The sequence below is a fragment of the Sycon ciliatum genome, chromosome 1, assembly GCF_964019385.1.
Source record: "Sycon ciliatum chromosome 1, ocSycCili1.1, whole genome shotgun sequence".
Lineage (NCBI taxonomy): Eukaryota > Metazoa > Porifera > Calcarea > Leucosolenida > Sycettidae > Sycon > Sycon ciliatum.
In genome coordinates, this window is record NC_088643.1 from 65,811,916 (window position 1) to 65,829,641 (window position 17,726).

Consider the following 17,726-nt stretch of genomic DNA (forward strand, 5'->3'; position numbering starts at 1 on the left):
TTGGACTTAAAAAATATATATTGTCAAGCGCAGGCCAGCTGCAAAAAAATCATCATTCCAGAAACGGAAGACATCACAGAGAAGAAAAGATGACAAGACACAAGCCAGGAACCTCTGGGCATATATGAATTGAATGCTACAAAAAACTAACTAATACTAGTAGTAGAATAATACAGATAATTTCAATCTGGGGCTGGGAAGGGTGAAGTAAAGGCAAAAGGTACAAGGGTTCAGTAAAACATCCAGGCAAGTGGATAGCGAATGGCAAAGGCCATGCATGTCCCAAGTAGCTGCAGGAATGAAAGAGTAGATACACAGACACCACAGAAAAGTGAGCACAAAGGTTAAAAATGCAAAAATTACCTGTTCGGTTCGCGTACACAAAACCACGATGAACATAACCAGCACGAGCACCAACACTAAGACATGCCCCTCTCTCTGCCAGAACACACAAAACGTAGACACGGGTGTGTGCAATAGGTAACAGATTAAAACAGACTGATGGAGAGACAGACACAACAGATAAGACCACCAGACAAATGAACAAACAGACAGAGCCGGAGAGTAACAAAAGAGAACGAAGGGAGAGCCATTGCAAGGTTCAATAATCCTTCTTACCTGAATGAAGAGTAAGATGATTGTGAGGCTCTGCTCATGCACCGGTCCCAGCACGTACAGGACAAAGTTGATCAGAGTGAGATTGTTCATACGCAAGCGTTTCCCGTCGTCAATCTTCTCGACGTGGGCTAAGCGGAACATTCTCACCACGTTCACAATCAGCCGTCCAAGACCACCCAGCTCATCGGGGTTGAACTCGGTGAATGACATGCCCAGCAAGCCCTGGGCATTGACCCTACGGGAAGAGAGGTCAATCAAACAGAGGCATACAAATGTATTCGTGTAAAAGCACAGTACAGATAACGCCAAGAAGAAATAAAAAAGCTGCACCGCTCATTCTATCTGCACAAGCATGACCGATGGCCAATCTGGGAATCATTGCCGCTACTGCAAGAAATGCTACGGAAGCCGGTACAATAATATTTAAAACCCAAGCCAGCTTGGAACGCAGTCTCAAACACGATTATACACGCACATTAAACTGTGCTCTCTCTCTCTCTTTCCCTCTCTCTCTCTCTCTCTCTCTCTCTCTCTCTCTCTCTCTCTCTCTCTCTCTCTCTCTCTCTCTCTCTCTCTCTCTCTCTCTCTCTTTCTCCCTCTCACACTCACTCACACACACTCACAAGACATTGCACTAGAATCGTTCTTCCTCACTCACCGTGGCATGCGGTGTCGGGGACAAGGTATGATGTGGAAGAGCTGCGGTACCGAATACAGGAAGTTGAGCACCTGTGGGATGAAGAACAGTAGCAGCGTCTTGCTGAAGATGCCCAGGATGCCGGCGGCGGCGAAAGTCATTCCAGCAAAGTAGCAGAACGTGTCGCCGACAAACACACGTGACGGGTACCTGGACAGGGACCATCATCAAGATAGGGTACACAGCACATCACATGACTAATGGTTACATCATATTGGATTATTACAGTACTGCTGACAAGAGACCATAAACCAAAAGCCTGCAACTATGGTCTCTTTTCTACTGAACACACTGGGATCAGCGAAAATATTAGTCCAGTTTAGTTATAAGCCCAGACACTGGCTGGTGAACGGCCACAGTCACAAAGCATGCGTCTACGACACTCTATATAAGCAAGCCAGTCACTTCAAACACATTGGCACGTGCACATGCACACACACACACACACATACACGTGTGTGAGTGTAACATACCAGTTATGCTTGAGCAATGCAGCGGTCACGGCAATGAACGGCAGGAAGAGAAAGATGGAGAAAAGATGCTGGTCGACGGCGTTCCCGTACACAAAGCACTCGACAAGGTTGAAAGCAAGTACGCTGGCTGCAATAACGATGGTTTGTCCAGCTTCTAGTCCATTGACACCAGCCAGGATATTGATAGCATTCGTGCAGAACACTGCCAGCATACTCATGTAGATGTAGTAGAGAATTCCTGCAGGAAACACGAACATTTTAATAGCACATGCACAAACAGGCATCATTCGTTTTCCTGGTGGATGGAGGGCCTCTGAAAGGATCTGTGTGCAGAGGCACCCCCAACATTGAGATAGGTTAGAATCAGTAGAGTCAGTACACAAGGTGAACAATCAGCAGCTCCTCAAGATTGCACATATGCTGCACTGTACAGGCACACCACAGTGAGCGCATAAGGGCACGTACCAACATCAAACTCAGTGCCGAGGACGCCGCGAACAGGCTTGGGGAAGATGACCTTTGTCGAGCCGGGAAAGCTGGTGACGAGAGGAAACGATGCCAGCGTGGACAGGACGATCTTATGCCTCCACTTCAGGTTCAGCACGTCGTCGGCAAAGCCAAGGAAAAGCATCAGTGCAATTGCGTGCACTGCGCTCTACACACAGAAGAAGCAGTCAAAGGTACAGTTGCAAAGGGAAAGGAGCGTTTCAAAAGCGTAACCATCGACTACTCAGGAGCGCACCAGTTAGCAAATATGCCCTGCAGTCCATAGCGGGTAGGCAAGCACACGGTTTAATGAAACATGAAACAGTGACAACGGGCAGTTCAACAAGCTGGCCCTGTTCGGTTTCAAGGGTCCACCATACACAACAATACAGGCCAGAGACTGAGAGCACGGTTTCGGGCAGGGAAAGGAAACAGCTTCAATACGCTAAGGCCTCCCTCAGTGCGTCATGTACCTCGTCATGCGAGAACCTCTTCAGTTCATAGTTGAACGCCAGCTCAGAGATTGAGGAGACCACTAGGTACAGAATGCGAGTCACCAGAAATACCATGCCAGCGACAACGCCGAGAGCTTCAGGTCTGCAGGAGAATACAAGACATGACAGCAGGGGTTGGATTAAGTACAGTGAAACCTGTCCAAGCCGACCACTCATGGGACTTTCAAAAATGTGGTCCCCATGTACAGGTGGTCTCCGTATCCAGGGTCATTCGACTGGAAATAACACCCCTTGGTCCTAGTTGTAGTGGTCCTCTAGGACAGGTGGTCGCTTTATCAGAGTGGTCGCCTTCACAGGTTTTACTCTAATTTCAATTCCAGCTAGCAGTGATGACGGAATCAAAATCCAAAACCAATATGGCGTAAGTAATATTGTTCAGTTTGAGCCATCAGTAAAGGGAACAGCAGGGTGTTCTCTATCAGTGTCCATACATTGAGGGCCCGGCTCCTGAACTTATCGATCTCTTTTCGAGAACCTGATGATGAAAGAGTGTAAAAAAAGGTTCACACAAGACTGAAGCAATGTCGGCTGGTGATTACACTGTATACTGTGTGGGCACGAGGCAATGTGAGTAGCAACACTGCACCTGTTGTTAACCACTGTTCGGCGGCTGTACTAAGCTGTAACACCCTGTAACGGAATCTCAGCCATTCCGTCCCCCGGGACGCAGGACACAAAGGACAAGACTTGTTTGTTACATTATTTATATTGACAACACGGAAAAGCAAACTGCTCTGACAGAGACGAACAATAAGACTGACAAAAGGACGAGCTGCAGGCGCTGTGCGACGACGTGGCGGCGCGCGTCCAGGACGAGGATCCAGTTCGCGGTGTCTGGGATGCGCAGCCGGCGGGTCCATGGAAGGCATGGTGCGATGCCTCCGATATCGCCTATGGCGTCGTCCTCGAGGCTGACGGAATTGTCATCGAGGACAAGGACAAGTCATCGAGGACAAGTGCTGGCTCCGCACGAAGGAGGATCGGCGTCACATCAACGTCGCCGAGCTGGACGCGGCGATCAAGGCGCTCACCCTTGCTGTCTAGTGGAAGCTGACGACGGTCACCCTGATGACTGACTCGAAGACGGTGGCGGGATGGCTGGGAACGCTGCTGAACAACCTGCGACGCGTGAAGGTCGGCGGGCTGTACGAGATCCTTGTCTTGTGCCGTCTCGACATCATCGAGGATCTGGTGTCGACGTCTGGACTGACGGTCGATGTCCAGTGGGTGCCTTCGGCAGAGAATCTGGCCGACAAGCTGACGCGCGTGCCGGAGAAGCTGGGTCGGTACTGGAAGACGATGAAGGCTACGGCAGTCGAGCCTGAGGTGTCCGCCGCTGCCAGGGCGTCCACACCCTTGACTCCACTAAAGCTGGACGACATCGCTGCCGCCCAGCTGCGCGACAACGTCATCGTCAACGTGATTCAGCAGACGGTCGCCGGCGTGAAGGTCGACGTGCCGAATTTCGTCAAGGTACAAGATCAGCTGACGGTGGTTGACGGTATGCTGATGCGGAGCGTGAAGCTGCCCACCAACGAGGTGGTCGTTGTGCCACTGCTTTTTTCCCCCAGCGCTGGAGGATGCCGGTGTGCGCATCGCCCATCAGCAGACCGGCCACTCGTCATGGGAGACCACCTGGCGGTTCCTGCGAGCCCGGTGCTACTTTCCGGCAATGGTGTCGCGGTGTCCGGAATACGTTACCGGCTGCCCGTCCTGTGCGGCCGCAAGTCCACGGCGGGGTGAACGTGTTCCCCCGACGCGGCCTGGCGTACCGAGCGGCCCGTGGAGGACGGTTCAGATTGACACGCTGAAGCTGGGTCGCTTTCACTGTGTCTTGGTGATCGTCGATTCGTTCACCAAGTGGGTGGAGGTGGTGCCGCTGCCACGCCACGATGCAGCTAGCGTCGCACGGGCATTCGTGTCGGTTTACACTCGCTGGGGCCCGCCCCAGATTGTCCGCTGCGACAACGGCACCGAATTCGTAAACGCAATCATGGACGCCGTGTTCGACGCGTTCGGCGTGCGAGTGCATCATGGTGCGGTGAGGCAACCTCAGTCGCAAGGGTCAGCTGAGCGATTCAATCGTACGCTCCTGACGCTCATCCGGAAGACGCTGGAGGATGCCGACGACTGGAAGTCTGCGCTAGACTTCATGCTGCACTACTACCGCATCCGACCGCACTCGGTCACTAAGATCTCGCCGATGGCCGCCATGGTCGGCTGGGAGCCACGCGAGTTGCTGGTGCAGAGAGATCTGGAGGAACTCTCGGAGAGTGCATGGATGGATCGCCAACGGAGGCAAGCCGCCCAGACGAGAGATTCCCTGGAGGGCGAGCTGTCAGCGCTGGACTTCATGGACGAGCCTGACGTCCCGTGCCCGTTCACGGGCGGCGATGCTGTGTTGCTGCGTCGGCCACACCGCCACCAGAAACGGCTGTCGCCGTACGAGTCCGGCTGGCATGTCCACCGGGTGATACCTTTTCCAAGTTCGTTTATTATTGAAACTGCTACTATATATATAGTATATGGAGGAATTTATGCCATTATCTTCAATAACTGGGGGTCGTGGTGCTGGATGGTATGGTGAATGAGGTCGGCTGGAGAGCTCATGTGGAGGAGTTTGGACTAAATTTGTAATGAGCCGGCCAAAAGCTGCTGCTCACCCTCCTGAATGGAGGGGTCGCCCAGTTAGAAGATGTCGAAGCGTTACATTATTCACCAATGATGTATGCAGTGTGCCGAGAGTGCTAGCCATGAGGGGGTTGTAAGGGCCGGGTTCCACTGCGGCTCCGCGGCACTTGGCTGCATGCAGCGGAGCAGCGCGGTTCCACTGACACTCGCCATTCGCGGTACCGCGGTCGTGCTCCACACTTTTTGATGACGTTTCACCTGCCTGCGCGCGCGCGCGCGCGCGCGAAATCAAAAAAATCCTCGTGTTCTGGCGGCCTGCGCAACGAATTAAAATTTGAATTTTAAAATTCTGGCGTACAAAACAATGCAAAGTACGGGAAACAGGTCGAGCCGCGACCGCGGCTCGCAGTTTTTGGTCAAGAATCGTAGCAAAAGCTCGCGGTGAGCCGCGGACTCGCTGCTCCAGCTCGAGCCGCGGTCACTATGGTAATGATGACGTTTCAAGCCGCGAAAGACGAGCAGCAGAGCAGCGGAGCCGCAGTGGAACCCGGCCCTAAGGAAATGTGTAAAAAATTAAATTCCTCCATATAGCAGTTTCAATAATAAACGAACTTGGAAAAGGGTAGCAGTTGCGTTCACTTTGTTCAGGGAGCCCTACACATACCATGCATGTACGCAGGATGTAGTGACAGAGACTGTGTTTCTTGTCTGAACTGCTTGCACTTTCCCTGCAAAATATCGAAATGTGTATTTTCTTCACTTGCAGGTGGTATCGAGTACCCGGTCACTACCGAGTTGATCATCTAGGGAGCGAGTTCTCGGGTACTAGTACCTGGGCTACCCGTTGGACCACTAATGTTTTGTTTCAAATTGCTATTCACTGGACTCCATTGCGATCACTGGGGTCAGTCCGCCACTCTGAGCTCCGCCGATCAGACCTAACAAGGTCGAAACAGCTAGCTGTCTGGAGATTGAGCATTCTATTATAGAAATACGATTCCAATGCACAATAGAAGGAGGTATATGTAATGTACGTGAACTACACCAGGTTGGGTTGCTACACGCCCATTTTCATGTTTGATTGGTTTTGAAGAAGGGCTGAGGCTTCCTGCAGCTTCATCTGTGAAAAGAATTCGGCTGGACACACCCATTCCCATAGCGCTGCATATCACATCCGAACCAGTTCCGTTATTTTACAACGTTTCGGCTCTTGGCCATCATCAGGTAATAACAATGAATACCGTGGAAGCCACACAAGAGCAGTATATACGCAGAGTGTAGCGCCAAAAAAGATGCGAATTATGTCACCTAGTATGACAGAGAGAGAGTGATTGGTTTTGGTAACAAAATTCATGCCCCAGGACTCTTTCTGGAAAAAGGGTTTCACTTCTGAACATTCTCTGAAACTACACCTGTCTTCTTTGTGATAGGGAGCTCTGCTGATGTTCCAATGCGACCTTGAGCACTCTACCAAACCATTCCCAGTGTGTACATGTACTCACATTGCAATGATTTTGCATGCTCAATGTAGGAATTAGAAGATAACTACACGTATCGCCAAATACTTGTTTCACAACCAATTTTATATTGAAGACAGTAGCTTAGTTCACATCCGCGGCCTTCTGTAGCTATGGCGGACAACCACAACATGAAATGACTTACACTTTGGCATCAGAAGATTTGTTGAGATCACGTCCAAAGAGATGAGCTTTGATAAACAATTCGCCAAGAGCTGGTATATAGTAATTCGATGACCAGTAAGCTACACCCGACAGCGCACCAACTACTGCCAAAGAAATCAAATCTTCCTCGCTCGCCATTATTGTATTTCACGACTACCTGCGCCTGAACAAGATTACATATCCCACATCTGCAATTATTTCTTTCTCGTTTCATTGGTTCATTGCATTTTTGCCATGTGCACATACACCACAGCTGGTGGATTCGTCGACTCTGCACAGGTATTCCAGGGTGCAGGACATAGAATTATTTGAAAAATAATCCTGAATCCATGGGGATCCACGTGAAGGACCGGTCGACCAAGGGATTTTCAAGTAAAGTTTGTTAACATCACGCGGGTAATGCAATAAACCTATCCAGATCCGGGCTACTTTGCAAATCCGTGGTAGATTGTATTCCAGCGTCAAACAAACTCCTCGTTCATTCCCGAATTCAAGCCAAGAAAATTAATGAAGACTTCACATGTTCAAGGTGTCGACATGTCATGCAGCAGAGTAGAATCTGACACAAATGACAATGTACAAGACGTAGATTCAATGCTGACAAAGACAAGTGGCATTCTCTCTCATGTAACTTGTTTTGACGTTCTCTTTCTCCTTGCATACAGAGTACAGACTAACAGTCACTGCAGTCTGCACACATGACTGTGTCTGGGAATGGGTCGGTAGTCTGCACAGTGTAGGGTACTGACTATAGTTTGACACCATCATGCCGTGCATGGACACTGCTGTGGGCCGTGTCCGATCATGGCCGGCTTGGGCAGGCTCATTGTCACAGTTTGTGTGGCAATTCAGCCTGTATACAGTATAGCACCGATGTCGACATGTCCGCGTATCAGCAATCCACGCGGACCAGTGAGTAAATCTTTACACATGGTGAGTGCTTGGCAGTTCATTTCATGCAGCAGTGTACAACAGCAGGGCCAATGATGGCCGCTTCACTGATTATCAGGATTGTGGGTAAAGACGTGGGAACTGAGCACTACATAGTCATTGTACTATAAAACAGAGAGGTAGTAGTCATTGTACCATGGTACTGTCGGGCGCCGAAGAACGGAGCGCCGAAGAACGGCCAGCCCAGCATACCAATGTATACACGGTCACTCAACTGTACATAGACTGTAATACATGAAATTAAGAACGGTCTAGGCTCAGTAGAAGGCTGACCCCCCCCCCAGTTCTTCGACGACCGACGGTACTGTACTGCAGCCAGCGGACTTAGCAGCCCCAGGAAAACTCAGGGCATGGCTAGCAACCACCAACCACCAACACATCGGCAGGGCTGGGAAGCCACAGGCCTGTGGTGGCATTAGGAAGTATGCAGTACATCAGGCAGGCCCTCAACCGAGCCGGCGACTGCCATAAAAGTCCGTAAATATGTAAAAAGTATTTCATGTTCGAATTTAGTGGCTGCACTCGTAACACCTTTCGGGCACGGACTAAACTTTGGACTCGACTTGCCATGGCATGTATTGGAGAATTGTTTTCTCCAGTTAGTGTTGCAGCAGCATGCATAAGTACACTGTATGATGTGTTTGCTATGCTGAGCATGTGAAAACCATATTGATTATTGGTACTTATTTCGGGCTAAACTCATGCCGGACCGCAATAGGCAGAGTCAAAAACATGAAGACCGGGATAAGTTACATTTTTCGGGTACGCACTTATTTACGGACTTTTACGGCAGCAGAGTGCCTGCATCGTAGCTAGATGCAGAAAGACAGAGCTTGATAAGCTGAAGAGAGTCTGTGACTCACGCTTAATTTTAAAACAGCTCAAGGCACATGTACAATACTCAGCAGAAACATATCACCGCCGCAGCAAGCGAGCAGTGTTTTAAAAAGAAAGCATTGAGATATGTTCACAATCAGTGGTTGCCGGGAAGCGGCAACCAAACCAGAAGCAAGAACACCTACACCAAATAGCAGTCAATCAATTATTTAAAATATCAAACCCTTACTCTGCAGCAAGGCCATGTTATATTATACATTGCCGGAGTCAGTCCAGTAACAATATATTTCATCAGAGTATCAAGTCAACACTTACATCATGTTCAACCGTTTTGTGCCGATCTCAGTGACCAAGGCGCCAATATTCAAGTCCACGATTCAACGGCATTTCTCACGGAAACATTACGAGCACTGGCTAGCTGAGCCGATGGGTGACACACAAGTTCTCCAATGTTCCCACCTTGCGCTAGGTGTCTGGCTCTGCTGTCAAGCCACAGTGACTCGGTGAAGACAGCCATCAGCCTCAGGTCAACCGGGTAACGGCCAGTGAGGCGGCACACGGAAAACAACACGAGAGCAGGTTCCAGTATGATGACCGCGCGGGCTACATGCTTAGTCACATGACGTAACTTGTATCGTCGGCAATGAGCCTTCGCCACTGTATAGTTCAACCACTGATCCAGACTCTGCTAGGCCTGCCACAGCAGCCTGCAGCTGAAAGTCCACAACTGGCGGTGCTTCCACAGATTGAACCCAGCCAACAGGCGGTGACGGAGGCGGCGAGATCAGTTCCATCCGTTCCGGTTTGGGAGGCTTGAGAAACCGGCCTCTGGAGAAGAGCTGCAGGAAGCACGAGAACACAACAGATGGAGACATCGTTTCCACTGAAACACGAACATACAAGGCCAGACGAAAAATGGATTTCACACCCGCCAGACACGTCAGCTAAGACTCTTCGCTTGATACATGTACTAGCATGGTGCATGTATTAGATAACCTCGTTTGTTCAAACATGTTGTTCCTTACGGTTCAGATGGTCGCAAGACCGGGGCTCTACCGACCGTGGATGGTTGTAGAAAGGTCACTGTTTCCGAACACGGTGTCCTCCACCTTGTTATGTGCTGTCAACCAACAACATGTACTAGTTTGTAGCCAGAGTGGTGAGGAAAAAGCTCTCCATATGCTTTGCGTGGCATGCAGCTGTTGTTCTTCCTGACATGCGCGTGTGATAGGCGCACACAAACCCGGCATATACATGTTGGATCATGCTATGACTGAGATCCACTCATCGCAATCATCCCCCACACATTTTTCTTTCCATGCTTCCATGTGTGCTCGAATGCCATTCACAACAATGGCAGGGGGTATTCAAAGCACATACGATAAGCTCACGGCCTAACTGCAAATGAAGGAGATTGGTTTTACTGCGGAATTCACCAATTTCCCATGGTTCCACAGCTCACAGTAAGTGACCCCCCTCCACCACACACACACATACACACACACACACACACACACACACACACATACACACACACCACACACAAGCACGTACACACACACACAAGCCCATATGCACACACACGATCATGCACACATACACAAACACATACACATACACATACACACACACACACACACACACACACACACACACACACACACAACAGGACCAAGTAGATAGAGGATATCAGTAGGGAGGTAGGGAGGATGGGTATCATGAGGGAGGTAGGGAGGATGGGTATTAGTAGGGAGGATGGGTATCATGTGACCATGGTAAACCAAAATGGCGATACACCAATCATGCCATGTCTAGACAGATGCAGCACAGTGTGAAACTGGGAGAGTGGTGTACGTTCAAATGTTACATTTATCTTTGATGAGTAGGACCACTCCTTCACAAAGTTGTCTCATGACCAAGGATTCTTCGATATGTCCAGGCATGTGACAGACAGTCACGCATTGAAAGTTGCTTTCATCTCATCGTTCCCCTGTCATCCCCGAACAGCCGCCACATTTGGTTCCGGGCAGCTGGGGGGGGGGGGGGGGGGGGCTAGACCAGTGAAGTGCTCCACTGCCTACATGCCGGCATGGCCATTGAACACAGCGGCTTGGAGGATAACCTCGTTGGCAACCGACCGGCAAGGACATGACTCCTTTCCCCCTATGATCATTGACTAAAGCCCGATTCATACTTCATGTCGCGTACGGGAAACGCGTCGCGTCGCGAAAAAGTTGATCTGAGCTCAACTATTTCGCGTACGGGAAACCCATCGCGCGACAGTCACGCGATGGGTTTCCCGTATGCGGGATGAAGTATGAATCAGGCTTAAGACCGGGCCAGCTTGATGACAACGCTGCGCTTTCCTCAGCAGTCCGGGAACGACAGGACTCTGCGATGCCGTCTCACGTGCTGCACAATGGAGTTTCACGATCAGTGTACGTACCAGGGGCGTAGCTCGCACATCTGTGGTGTGGTGACCATGTACCTCATATTCGCCATGTTTTACCTATTTCCACTGTGTAGTAGTACACATGCTAGCCCGCATTCGCAGGTATGGTGACCGGGCTATGCTAACTAGGATACGGGGTACGCGCCTGTGTGCGTCAAGTACCCATGGCCAAGGACATGGCAGTAAACTCGCTCGTGCGAACAGTGGTAGTGCATCAATACAGGTCGCTGAACTGATGTAAACTTGCCCATTTCACAAGCAATGATGCATTGTGATGTGAAGTGGGGATTGTATGAGGAGCGGAGAGCGGAGATATAACAGTGTATACCAGCCCGAAATCGGGTTTTCCTTTGCTCGAGACAGCATTTTCAAAACGCAGTTTTACTAAAAATTCAAAAATCAAATTTTGGTAAAAGAAAAACTGCGCCATATGTGATCCATCAGCTCAAACACGGGAACTCTAGCTTCTTCTTCACCCTTTTTTCAGCGCATTATAGATCTTATTGGGAGGGTACCAGGGTGGGACTGTTATATCTCCGCTTTCCGCTCCTCATACAATCCCCACTTCACATCACAATGCATCATTGCTTGTGAAATGGGCAATTGCATATCGGAGCTTCGAGCTTCGATATAACAGTGTATACTTCACAGCGCACATCAACCGGCATCCGTGGCAACAGTTATCTTATGCACAAATGGCTACTACGAGCGCCGGTGATATGCAGCAGCAAACCAGAACACCCCGGCGGGAATATAACACAAGGGCCTAACACCAACTAAGTGTGTGGCCACACGAAAACCAACATCGGGAACATAATCATAATCCAGTATGGCAAGACGCTAACATAAAGGCTGTCCCGTAACTTACTTGCACAGTAATATGTACCCCACGCAGGTAAACTAACGGATTAGTACAGCATAGTCACGGTATGTGTTTGCATACATTCACACCATCATGACATAGGTGAAGAAGCACACTGTCAGCATCGTTTTTCCCTGAATTAAAATTCAGGGCCGTGTAGATGCTGGCACAGCAGAAGGCATTGGATCTCTGAAATAGAAGCGCCGGAATGTAGACTCTTGTTTCCAGCCCACGGCGCGTATGACCTCATCAGCTGACAGGCCAGCAGCTCCAGCCGTCGACGATGCAGTGGCTCGAGTTGAATGCCCTTTGAACCGACCTGGAGGTCCAGAGACATCCGAGCTGCCGAATTGGTAGTCAGACCAGACGCTGACGTCAGCTGACCAGAGGTCCAGAAGTCACGCAAGACGTGCAAGGGTTTTGCCGGGAGTTCAGCCAGGAAGCGGAGCAATGTGGAAGGTTAGGGGCATGGCTTGCGGAGGTCTACCCGTCCCTGCGGGCTCCGCTCCCTTGAAAAAAAATGGCTCATGGGAAGCCTCCGAAGGCTTGTGGCATTTACTGTCGCTGTCCCCCTGGTCTTGTCCAAATCGTGACGACCATCTGTCCTTTCGTTCAGCTGGGAAGCAACCGGGATGACTACTGCATGCAGTAGACCTTGCCAAAGAGGAGTCAGCCGATTGGGAAGCAACCGGGATCAGGAGTGGATCAGTTTCCGGTGTGCATGCACCATCCACGATTCGCGAGTCATGCTCTTGCCTGGAGTTGGACTCCAAATTTCCCACGGGCATCGACGTGTTGTGGCCTTCCAGGGGTGCCAAACACCTCTCCAGTGGGCGTAGAGCATGGTCCAGAGCCTGCTGGACTAGCGAAAAAACATCCCGAGGTCGGGAATCCATACCGAAAACTCAGACAACAGAAAACTTCAACTGCACACTTCCTCGAGCAAAGAAAAAAGGTGAAGAAGAAGCTAGAGTTCCCGCGTTTGAGCTGATGGATCACGTGTGGAGCAGTTTTTCTTTTACCAAAATTCGATTTTTGAATTTTTAGCAAAACTGCGTTATGAAAATGCTATCTCGAGCAAAGGAAAACCCGATTTCGGGTTGGTATACACTGTTATATTGAAGCTCCGATGTGCAATTGTAAATCTAACCACCAATGCTGGGATTCAAATGAAAATTTAATGCAGTTGCTCAGTACCTTTTCGGACTAATGTGCCACTACTTGTTGACTATCAAAGCAGCCCTCTGATACTAGTAGTTTCCCATAATTATAATTATCTGCTGCCTTGTGTTTTACGACAGAAACAGCTACCTGAGGTGTCACCAGTCAGTGCACCCAAGAATTTTTTCCATTGGCTATTGCTAATTCACACTGGTCAAGGTAGAGGTATGTGCGTGTGCGCGTGTGTGCATGCGTACACGCGTGCGTGTGCACGTCATGTTCTGCATATCGCCACCGGGCTACAGTCAACCCTGTACTGCACTCTCCACCAGTGATGTGGCCAGAATGAAATTCTTTTTCCGCGTTGACATAATATGTATGGTGGTAGTGAATAAGTAATGAAGTTCTTCCTAATTTTAAACTCACTGATCAAATACTTTGCGAAATCCTCAGAATATCGTAAATCTATCAATTGTAGAATAGTACACACGCTTAGGGGCCGTCCGTAAATATCGATGTTTTTTTAGAGACGATATTGGTGCGTCTGGGGGGGGGAGGGGGTTTGAGCCATGTGCGTCTTTTCGAGCATCAGAAAAATATCGATGTAAATATCTGAAGTTTCGCCGATCCCTGCACGCGGACGTCTAAATGGCTATAGAAGAAATGTGAAACCAGCTTCCGTTCGCGGAGCTAAAACTCGCGACACAAGAACAAAATCAAAAATTGGAAGCTGTACGCCCATGGCGAATTTCAAGAGCAAAAGAATGAGCTATTGATTGTGGAAATCGGCCGAACGATGCCTGCAGGAGACCTTTTTCAAGACGTAGAGGCAGTGCGAACAAACACGGACGAACTCCACAAGAGTTTCCAGTCTTCACTAGGGAGGTTCTGCTATACGTGAAACGTAGAGAAATCACGTAGAGAGCAGGTGTCTGGGTTAGAGTCTACGGCTTCGCGTGTTTTGGCTCCAGATTTCTACGCGGAGATGGGGTTCTCTACGTTGTGGCACACGCAGAGAAAATGCGTACGGATTTGCTGGGTATCGATCAACTGCATGCAGAAAACTGCCAAATATGGAAGGGGAAATTCCCAGTACACATTCCACGTGACTTCTCTAGGTGAAACGTAGAGCAGAACAGCATTTCTTTACGTTACGGGAACGCGAAGAAAGTTCGCGTGATTCTTTGCGTCGCGTTCCCAAAACGTAGAGCAGAACCTCCCTACTGTCTGAACAAGGATTTGAAAAAAATATTGATTCCATGATCTAGATGTACATGTGCGTCTTCTGGGGGGAGGGGGGGGGGGTCAAGGGAGAGAAGCACCAATATCGTCTCTAAAAAAACATCGATATTTACGGACGGCCCCTTAGAATAATTTGCCCTTACCTCGGTAAGACTTTCTCTTGCTCTAAAAACTGACAATTTTTGTTCCTCGAACATGGTGCCATGGAGCGCTGATCTAGCGGCTTCTGCCTGCGACTCGTTCAAGTAGGCCACTCGCAGGCGCCGGAATGTTTTCATGTAGTGGAAAGTGGCGTGGACGCTAAAGCTCAGGAACAGTCGTTCGAGGCTTTCCTGCTGGTGCAAATTTGTAGAAGGAAAGAAGAATTGTGTCAGCGCTCCGCCCAATATTTGCAACGTAAAACCAGCGACGGGTCAGCATGCATAGTTATAATAATAATTATGAAGATTATGAAGCAGATAACGAAAGCAGATAGCTGTGAAGCCTCACCCTGACGTCGTCGTCGGTGAATATGGAATCAGACAGATTACGAACTATCAGCTTGAAACTACTCTGCTCCTCATCGCTGTTGTCAGATGGAGAGTCGCCTCGATTAGCCATTTTCAGCTGCATACCGCTGCTCCAGGTGCCCTCTACATGCAAATCGTTTCTTTCAGCTCAGCCACAGAATTGCTTCCGACAGTGAAGGTTGGAACATGGAGTGTTTACTGTACTCCGATAAAACAAGTCACCTATTCTGATTTCCCCGTAAATATTACTAGTGGGAAGTTGTCTCCGCGCAAACAGCGCACTTACTACGATCGATAGCACTCGACTCTCGCACGCCTTAGTATTTATTCGCTATTCAAAATCATCAAAACAAATAAACTAACTAACTTTGAAAGGAAAGTGTGACAAGTAGAGTATTCCATGCGCCATGCATGCCCGCGCAGCATGCAGCCAGCTTGTGACCGTGTCCCAGCTAGCTTGGCCAGTTGCGTAGGCTGCAGCCTGCACAGGCTGCAGTCAGTGCACTAGTGATGTTGTGATCGATGACGATGGTGTGTTTGTGTTGTGTCTTAAACTAAAAGGGGAAGTTAAAGGGGAAGTTAAGGCAAAAATTAAAATTTCACCAGTTGTAGTCTTCGGGGTGCTGAGTCGAATGGTCTTGGTCCGAGAAAGCTGAGACGCTCCCTTCCTACTTGAATCCCAATCGAACTCGCGCACTTCCACCGAAACTGGGTGACTGCGCCCTACTAGATGGGGATTTGTATGCAAAATGTCACTAAAAGCGCCATTTCGTTCTTATAAAAGCACGGATGACCGCGATTGGCCCATATGTTGTAGTCTTTTGGACGCTGAGTCGACTGGTTTTGGTCCGAAAAGGCTGCGATACAGCGTTCCTCCTTTATTCCCAATCGAACATGGTTGAACAAGTGGTCACGTGCTCCTGCGTACACCAGTCAGCTGGTCACCGTGCCTGCAGGGTACAACTTACTAGCCTGTTTGTCCTTTTTTGGGTGCAGTCCTGTCACTCGAGTTGAACTCGAGTTGAACCTTGGTGTGAAAGTTGTCACCTGCTGGCGTGGTGACCAGGTGATTTGGGCACCCAGGAGCACGTGACCGCTTGATCAACCATGTTCGATTGGGAATAAAGGAGGAACGCTGCATCGCAGCCTTTTCGGACCAAAACCAGTCGACTCAGCGTCCAAAAGACTACAACATATGGGCCAATCGCGGTCATCCGTGCTTTTATAAGAACGAAATGGCGCTTTTAGTGACATTTTGCATACAAATCCCCATCTAGTAGGGCGCCGTCACCTAGTTTCGGTGGAAGTGCGCGAGTTCGATTGGGATTCAAGTAGGAAGGGAGCGTCTCAGCTTTCTCGGACCAAGACCATTCGACTCAGCACCCCGAAGACTACAACTGGTGAAATTTTAATTTTTGCCTTAACTTCCCCTTTAAGGCAAAAATTAAAATTTCACCAGTTGTAGTCTTCGGGGTGCTGAGTCGAATGGTCTTGGTCCGAGAAAGCTGAGACGCTTCCTTCCTACTTGAATCCCAATCGAACTCGCGCACTTCCACCGAAACTGGGTGACTGCGCCCTACTAGATGGGGATTTGTATGCAAAATGTCACTAAAAGCGCCATTTCGTTCTTATAAAAGCACGGATGACCGCGATTGGCCCATATGTTGTAGTCTTTTGGACGCTGAGTCGACTGGTTTTGGTCCGAAAAGGCTGCGATGCAGCGTTCCTCCTTTATTCCTAATCGAACATGGTTGAACAAGCGGTCACGTGCTCCTGGGTGCCCAAATCACCTGGTCACCACGCCAGCAGGCGACAACTTTCACACCAAGGGTCAACTCGAGTTCAACTCGGGTGACAGGACTGCACCCAAAAAAGGTCAAACAGGCTAAGTTGTACCCTGCAGGCTAGGCCTAGCCCAAATTTGCCGGCAATTCTTCCAGCAAAATATCGAATTTTCCAACGAAAAGAAATTGCTGGCAAATTCCGAGCAAAATATCGAATTTACAGAGGATCCGGGTGTGTTTTGGCAATTTTATTCAAATTTCGTTGGTTTCATTGGACCAACGTCGTGCTGAAATAGCTCGTGCAGGTTGTCAGGGGTACATAAATTTGAAATCATGCTCCAAAATCCGTAATACTGACACAATTATAAGTTTTGCTTTCCTCATCAGAGTCACCATCCATTTTTACCAAAGTAGACGGTTCATTCGAAGCCATTTTTGCCACAAAGCAGGAGCAAAATGGAGCAAAATATCGGAAATGAAAGGCAATGCCTAGCAAAATATGGAAAGTGATCGGGCAAAATTTGCCGGCAAAATATCGAAGCGCCCCGAGCAAATTTGGGCTAGGCCTACTGCAGGCACGGTGACCAGGTGACTGGTGTACGCAGGAGCACGTGACCGCTTCTTCAACCATGTTCGATTGGGAATAAAGGAGGAACGCTGCATCGCAGCCTTTTCGGACCAAAACCAATCGACTCAGCGTCCAAAAGACTACAACATATGGGCCAATCGCGGTCATCCGTGCTTTTATAAGAACAAAATGGCGCTTTTAGTGACATTTTGCATACAAATCCCCATCTCGTAGGGCGCAGTCACCCAGTTTCGGTGG

General features: G+C 49.3%; 2 protein-coding genes across 2 annotated transcripts; both read right to left on the minus strand.

The window, feature by feature from the left end:
• Positions 1–7,342, minus strand: LOC135804923 (UDP-N-acetylglucosamine--dolichyl-phosphate N-acetylglucosaminephosphotransferase-like). Its single transcript, XM_065318902.1, has 7 exons — positions 7,083–7,342; positions 2,748–2,871; positions 2,254–2,443; positions 1,789–2,026; positions 1,277–1,465; positions 619–853; positions 1–290 (listed from the first exon to the last, which is right to left on the minus strand). Exons 1-7 carry the CDS (start codon positions 7,238–7,240, stop codon positions 231–233), a joined length of 1,194 nt encoding a protein of 397 aa, XP_065174974.1. The 5' UTR covers positions 7,241–7,342; the 3' UTR covers positions 1–230.
• Positions 7,343–8,802: 1,460 nt separating this feature from the next.
• On the minus strand, positions 8,803–15,482 carry LOC135804924 (calcipressin-2-like). Its single transcript, XM_065318903.1, has 3 exons — positions 15,097–15,482; positions 14,751–14,939; positions 8,803–9,729 (listed from the first exon to the last, which is right to left on the minus strand). The coding sequence occupies exons 1-3, from the start codon at positions 15,217–15,219 to the stop codon at positions 9,502–9,504; spliced, it is 540 nt and encodes a 179-aa protein (XP_065174975.1). The 5' UTR covers positions 15,220–15,482; the 3' UTR covers positions 8,803–9,501.
• Positions 15,483–17,726: the final 2,244 nt, after the last annotated feature.